This window comes from Anopheles darlingi, chromosome 3 (assembly GCF_943734745.1).
Source record: "Anopheles darlingi chromosome 3, idAnoDarlMG_H_01, whole genome shotgun sequence".
In the NCBI taxonomy this organism is placed as follows: Eukaryota; Metazoa; Arthropoda; class Insecta; order Diptera; family Culicidae; genus Anopheles; species Anopheles darlingi.
Genome location: NC_064875.1, coordinates 45,448,172 through 45,454,872, shown reverse-complemented (window position 1 = coordinate 45,454,872; position 6,701 = coordinate 45,448,172). Strand labels below are relative to the sequence as shown.

The 6,701-nt window shown below is 44.2% G+C and overlaps 1 protein-coding gene across 1 annotated transcript; it reads right to left on the bottom strand.

Moving 5' to 3' along the window:
• Nucleotides 1-1,225: 1,225 nt before the first annotated feature.
• Nucleotides 1,226-2,043, bottom strand: LOC125954659 (uncharacterized). The gene has a single exon (XM_049685134.1). It carries the CDS (start codon nucleotides 1,977-1,979, stop codon nucleotides 1,374-1,376), a length of 606 nt encoding a protein of 201 aa, XP_049541091.1. The 5' UTR covers nucleotides 1,980-2,043; the 3' UTR covers nucleotides 1,226-1,373.
• Between the last annotated feature and the right edge of the window lie 4,658 nt (nucleotides 2,044-6,701).

Genomic DNA, 6,701 nt, shown 5'->3' with positions numbered 1-6,701 from the left:
GCTTAGTTGGGTATTGGTTTTATTATTCAAAACATTCTATTGGCACTTCATTAAAATGTGAGCGATAGACACAGAGATAAAGACACTCCGGATTATGGAGGAATTTGGGCATCACGAAGCGGCGAACATCGTTTACATCAACTGTCAGGCAGATAACCCACGGTGATCACGGTGATATGTTGCCGGTACGCTTTTCCAGCTTCGCTGTCAAGTCGCGGTTCTTTTGTTCCAATACCAAGATCGTGTGATTCAGTTGCAGTTTGTCATTTTCGAGCTGGTCTGTCTGGTTGCCTATTTTATAGAGGCTGGCCTGCAACGATGCAACCTCCTGAACGAGTGTGTTGTACTGATCGAGAGCCATTTTCGCGTCATGATCATTTTGACCTACAGCCTCTATGGTGGACAGTAGGTCTTCTAGCACAGTTACACTATCAACGTTTTCCTGTGCAGGATGGTAATCGTACTGTTGCAGTTTCCCCTTCACGTATTCATCCATCCGGCGCCAGGTTGTTCCACTTTCGGTGAGTTTAGCTCCAGCTGCGTCCAGCACTCGTCGCAACGATGGGGCGGCGGATTCGAAACCGTCCGAGTACCTGGTGCCATAATCACGAGCGGCATTCGAAAGTTGTGATTGAACATTTCTAAATATTGGCGCGTGCGGTTCGCAGCTCGTCCAAAACCCGTGGACAATCGCCACGGTACTTAGAAGCAAGGCAACACGAAACGAAACCATCTTGTTAGGGATACACCACTTCACCGAGGTATTAACAGGCACTAACTGAATCCGACAGTCAACTCTACAGTGGCCGTTGACTGGTGCGCCCCGCGAATAAAGAAACGGTGAGTGTTTGAGTGAGGGAATCCAATTCAGCGCAGCATTACTTTGCTGTAGCGTTACCGCTGTGTGGGTTTGGTTATCTCGTAGGTCACGTTGAGGTCCCAAGCTGTGTTGATAATTTCAAGCCGTTGTTTGCTTCGCGGGATTATGCTTCTTTGGGGATTTCCACTTTTGCAACAGGGAATCCCAAACCTTTTGATAATAAGGTAGGTCTGCGAGATGTGTCGCTGCCTCGTATATCGGCTACGTTGCGATAGTAGTTGTTGCACATAAATTAAAGCAATCAACGTGCTTTTTTGCAAACCGTTAGGGATATGTTTGTTTAACTACATATTTTTATTTAATATTTTTCAATTTCATAATAATCATTCTTTCTCTCACAAGAACTCAATTCAACTATTAATTGCAGCTTCGATTATATGCGGCAGAGAATAATCATTTTATTTGCAGAAACATTTTCAAAGACAAAGTTACAATAGTTCAGTTCCTTAGAGAATACAACGAAACACATCCTTTTCAACACCGGAACTGCACTCTACCCACGCACTGCCGGAGGGTTACCGTTGAGCTTCGCTTCCAGCTTCTGTTTATCCGTTGTGAGGTCCGAAATGATTTTGTTCATTGCTTGTATCTCCTTCTGTACCATCGTTCGATTTTCCTTCAAAGTTTGCAGCTGTTCGGTGGCGTTCTTGCTTTGCTCTCGTAAGACTTCAATTTCGCTAATCCGCGCATTGAGCTCATTCCGTTGGAATGCGTTTCGATCTTCCAGTTTTTGGAACACTTTTTCAAAACTGCTCTCCACACTTTCAAACCCTACGCGTGGTATGGCGAGCTGTTGCTGTTTGGTAGAGAGCAGGATTCCCATTCGATTAATGTTCCGGTCTAAATTCTGCTGCCATTGTTTGATGGTATCCAGTAAATTGTACAGACGATCGGATGCGGTTTTTTTCGGATGGAAATTTCCTAGGTTGTACTGGTTAGCTTGTTGACTAATCTGTCCATTGATATTTGTCAACTGGTTTTGCATTTTATCGCAGTTACCATTCAAAAAATTTTCTCCCTTAACAGTGAGTACAACGGACAGTAGGAATAACGGCACTAGCAGATTCCGCGCCATTTTATTGCGGAAAAGTAATGCCATCGGCGTTTGGATGCTACGACAGATGGATCACCAACGGCTACCGAAACTTAACTGCTCCTTAAAATCTCCGACAGCGATGAGGAGCGATGAGCACTCAACAAGTCTTATCTAGACGATTGACACTGTCTTGGTGCCATAATGAATAGCTGCTTGTGCTTGTGTTATACGGAGTATGATGCCGCTAGTGTATTATTATGTGCATTCCTTTACATGCTACCGCACACATCGGCACTAGTATGTGATGGTTCAATCAACAGGAGTAGCGGAAGTGTTGTTGATTTCTTAATGATGTTCTACGGCCGAACGACAAACGGGCAGAGTTTGAGTGAAGTAATAAAATCTAGAGAAAACCATTCCCTAAAACAGAGCGATCCTCCGTTTGCTTGGAGCTAACGGGATTTTCAGCTTCGCTTTAGGATTCTGAAGGAGATACATTCCATAATAACCCATTTCTAAAACATCTGCACACTAAATCGTCATGCATGAAAAACAATCTGAGTATCTATAAGAAAGAAAACATTTTATTGCAATAGTTACAAATTAATTTGCTTCCAGAAAATAACGAAACATTTTATTTAATCACATTCCTTTATTTTTAACCACATTCCGTGCTATTTATTAGCATTCGTTACGGTGTCGCTAATTTTCGATTGAAGTATTTTCCTGGCTTTTACGACTTCCGAAACACTTTTAGTCATTGCTTCTACCTCCTTTTGCAACGTATTCCTTTGATCACTCAAAAGTTGCAGTTCTTGAACGGCGTTTTGTTTTTGCTGTCGTAAGACTTCAATTTCGCTAATCCGCACATTGAGCTCATTCCGTTTGAGTGTATTTCGATTCTCCAGTTTTTGGAACACTTTTTCAAAACTGTTCTCCACACTTTCCAACCTCACGCGTGGTATGGCGAGCTGTTGCTGTTTGGTAGAGAGCAGGGTTCGCATTCGATTAATGTTCTGGTCAAATTTCTGTTGGCGTTGCTTTATGGTATCCAGTAAATTGTACAGCCGATCGTCTGTGCTTTTTTTCGGATGGAAATTTCCTAGGCTGTACTGGTTAGCTTGTTGGCTAATCTGTTCAGTGATATTTGATAACTGGTTTATCATTATTTCGCATTTACTATTAAAAAAAGCTTCTCCCTTAACAGTGAGCACAACAGACAGTAGGAATAACGGCACTAGCAGATTCCGCGACATTTTACTTCGGAGAGGTAATGCAATCAGCGCTTGGATGCTACGACGGATGGATCACCAACGACAACCGAAACTTAACTGCTCCGCAAAATCTCCGACAGCGATGAGCAACGATGAGCACTCAACAAGTCTTATCTAGACGATTGATTCTGTCTTGGTGCCATCATGAATAGCTGCTTGAGCGTGTGCTTGTGCGAAGTTGGATGCTGCCGGTGTATTACTATGTACATTTCTCTACCTTCACAGAACTGTCAGAGTTGATACAAAAAGAGAATGAATGCCGCCACGTTTGTTTTAGACCGTATTTTAATCAGAAGATGAATCACAAGGTGCCCACGTATGGGTGCTTTTTAGTACAATAATTTCATAAACCTAAATCCATTCAAATGTACACCAGAATGCAAACAGAATTGGTTACCAAACTCATCTGTTGCTCATATTAAAGTACCAAATACACTCCGCTATCACCTGAACTGGACAACCGTTGCAACTATTGATCACACATGTGCATGCATTTATGGTGATTAGAAGGTATTTGTATGTTGCCCAAGCGCTCCCATTAATTAGATGAGCGGAAATTGAATTATATCCGGTACAATACCTTCGCCACCAGTTACGCTGCGCTCGTTCCAGTGTCGTGAGTAAAGCCACACGAGAGGAGACGTTGCTGTGTGTGTGTGTGTGGAACTAATTTCATTCGGCATGCCCTAGGTCACCGATGAGGTGCTTGCTGTCCGGTTTGAGATTCGTAATGTGAAGCAAAGCAGCTGTACGCTGCAGCGCATAAGCAATGTGTTTGTTGAAAAGCGAAGAAAACGAGAAAAAAATTACATTGTCAACATGACGTTTAGCGCTACATACGGCCGTAAACGGGACAAAGGACAGGGTGAGCAAGCAGTTAGAAAGCTGGAATAAATTAAAGTATTGTTTATTTGGCATCTGCAATGGTTTTGAGCGATGTTCCGATAATTCGGGGAAACTTATCCTACCAGATAGCGAAACAAGGGGACAAAAATAATCGCCCACCAATTCTGCATAATCAGTTTCCAGCGAGGCGAATGTTTCCATCGATGACCTTCGTTAGCGTCACAGTCCTCGCGGCAGCATTACCATTGAACACATTTAATCTAAAACCATTCCAGGATCAGCACAGACGGGATTTGAAAAAAAAATGAAGAAGAAAAGGACGCTCCAATCCAATTGCAACGCCATTGCACAGCACGCGCCCGCGCCCTGTTGTACTTTGCCCTGTTGTACTTTGATTTGAATAATAAATCGATCCGACAATCAACAAGCGGAAACTGTTGATTTTATGACTGATGACGACAGGCACAGCGCAACGAGGGGCTTGCCGGTCCCGAGCCGGTGAGACGATCCACGTGGAACCCACCAGGGAAAACGGAGGTCCACGGTCCACGCCATAACGCCTGACAAAAGTGGAGATAATGGTCCTAAAAGTGTGCATTGATTTGTGGTGTCTCGTTACTGCTGAATGGTTGCGATTGTTATTGTTGTAGTTGTTGTTGTTGGGGAAGCAAACAGCAGAATCGAAGGAAAACGACAATCATCATCCGGGGACTGACAGATGGCGGCCGGGTATGTCTCCCTTGGTACGGGGGGGGGGGGGGGGGGGGGCATGCACTCCCTTTCCAGCCAGCCCAGATGAGAATGTCCGAAATGTTGCGCCGCTCGTTATTTAGAATTATTGAATTGCTGGCCAATGGCAGCGGGAACGAAGGAATCGATGAGCGACCGTTAAGGGGGACGATAACGAGGATGCGCGGCGCTGATGAATGGAGTGGAGGAGGGGAGGAGCCCGAAGGGGAGTGAATTTAGTGAGGTTCAAATGATGGTATCCATGGCATCCGCCTGGCCTGCTGGTTCTCGTGTGCTTGCTTGCTGCTCGCCATCGCCGTTTCATCGCCATTCCATAAAGTGCCACAGTCCAGCGAAAGCCAAAGTTTTGGATAAACAAGCGCGCGCACACACAAGCATAGACTCATTCCAGTGCACACCGATGGTGGCCATCTGGTGAGCGAGAAGCGAGGGGCTAAATTTATTGCGGCCAGAGTGACACATTCATCATACTGGCCAGTTCGTCGCCGCTTTGCCGTCGGTCGCCCGAACGCTGCTGATGCTGGGCGCATGGTTCGGACCGGGAAGTTTTACGAGAAACTTTCGTCCCGATAATCTTGTATGCTTTTCAGCAAGTTTGTGACCCCGGAAGGTGAGAGGGGGGCTCGCTGATAACACGCCACTATGCCAGCGACAATGCAGAGAATGGGTGATAGAGAGAGAGAGGGAGAGAAAGAGTCTCATTCTCGGTACGGCGAGGCATATTTCCGGTGCCTTTTTGGAATGTTTCGTTGTCCGCTTGGAGGGGTAGGGAGGTCATTTGCCAGGGCTGCTGCATGATGGTCGCGATATCGGCGTGCTATCGACACGCTAGCGAGCCAGGCGCCTGATGCTGGAATGAAGCAACGGGCGGGCGTGCTTCACGTGAAGATATGCCAATTGGCCGACGGCCGATGTGGAAGTATGTTTTGTGAAAATTATGTCTGAAACTATTTCTGGCGAACAGCCGATAGTTTAACGTTCATCGTTGCAGAAGTGATAAGGCAGGAGGGTAAACAGACCTTCGTTGACCTCGCTCACTCGTTCGGTCGCCATTGAACATGGTTTGGAATTTTGGAAACAATGTTAATTGTAATGTGAGAACGAGAAGGAGGCTTCGAATTCGAAGAAAAAAAAAAAAAGGAGGCTTCGAATTCGAAATTTCGTGGATAGTTTAATATTTTGAATAAAATATAACACAACAGAATGGTTTAGGTTTATTTGTCAAATTTTTACGCCATTGGGATCATTGGGGTGTGTGTTATTGAAGTTTTAGGACCGTTAGTTCATTATTTCAATACAATGAGTAAAAATGAATTTCGTGAGCTCATCAAACATTTTTTTGATTAAAAAAAACATTCAATGCAAAATAATGCTTCGACAAACATAATGGCACCACTGCCCCAGGAATATCAACAATTTTCTAACGGCGATGTTGATTTTAAACGCGGTCGTACTCTGGTCGGTGAAATGAGGCAGTTGTCCCCGAAAACATCAAGGAATACAAGGGCCTGTTGTATATCATTGTTGCATCTTAGTTCACTTTGGTTGCTATGCTGGGAAATATATAAAGCAGAGGAACCAGGTGAAAAGTTTAGATGTATCGTTGAGAATAGATCAATACGTTACAGGTATAAAGTACAAAAGTAGCGATACTAAAACATCTACAACTCATACACCAATCCGCATGATATAGAAATTTCACAGTATCCCCTAAAAAAAGGTTTTTTTCATTAGTCATTTGCATAAAAGATTTCACATGCGGACCAAGTTTGGACTTATACAATCAAGGAAAGTTGCGAGAAGTCTCGCGGCTAGTGAGAGTTCTTTTCGGTGTGTAAAGGTATTACTCGTTTAATATAAGGTCCAGAAGAGACAGTTTTCCACTACATGACTATTGCTACTGACGGTTGGAAAC

What these genes read in the sequence shown, in the direction of transcription:
- LOC125954659 (XM_049685134.1), bottom strand. Translation starts at nt 1,979, where the DNA reads ATGGCATTACTTTTCCGCAATAAAATGGCGCGGAATCTGCTAGTGCCG.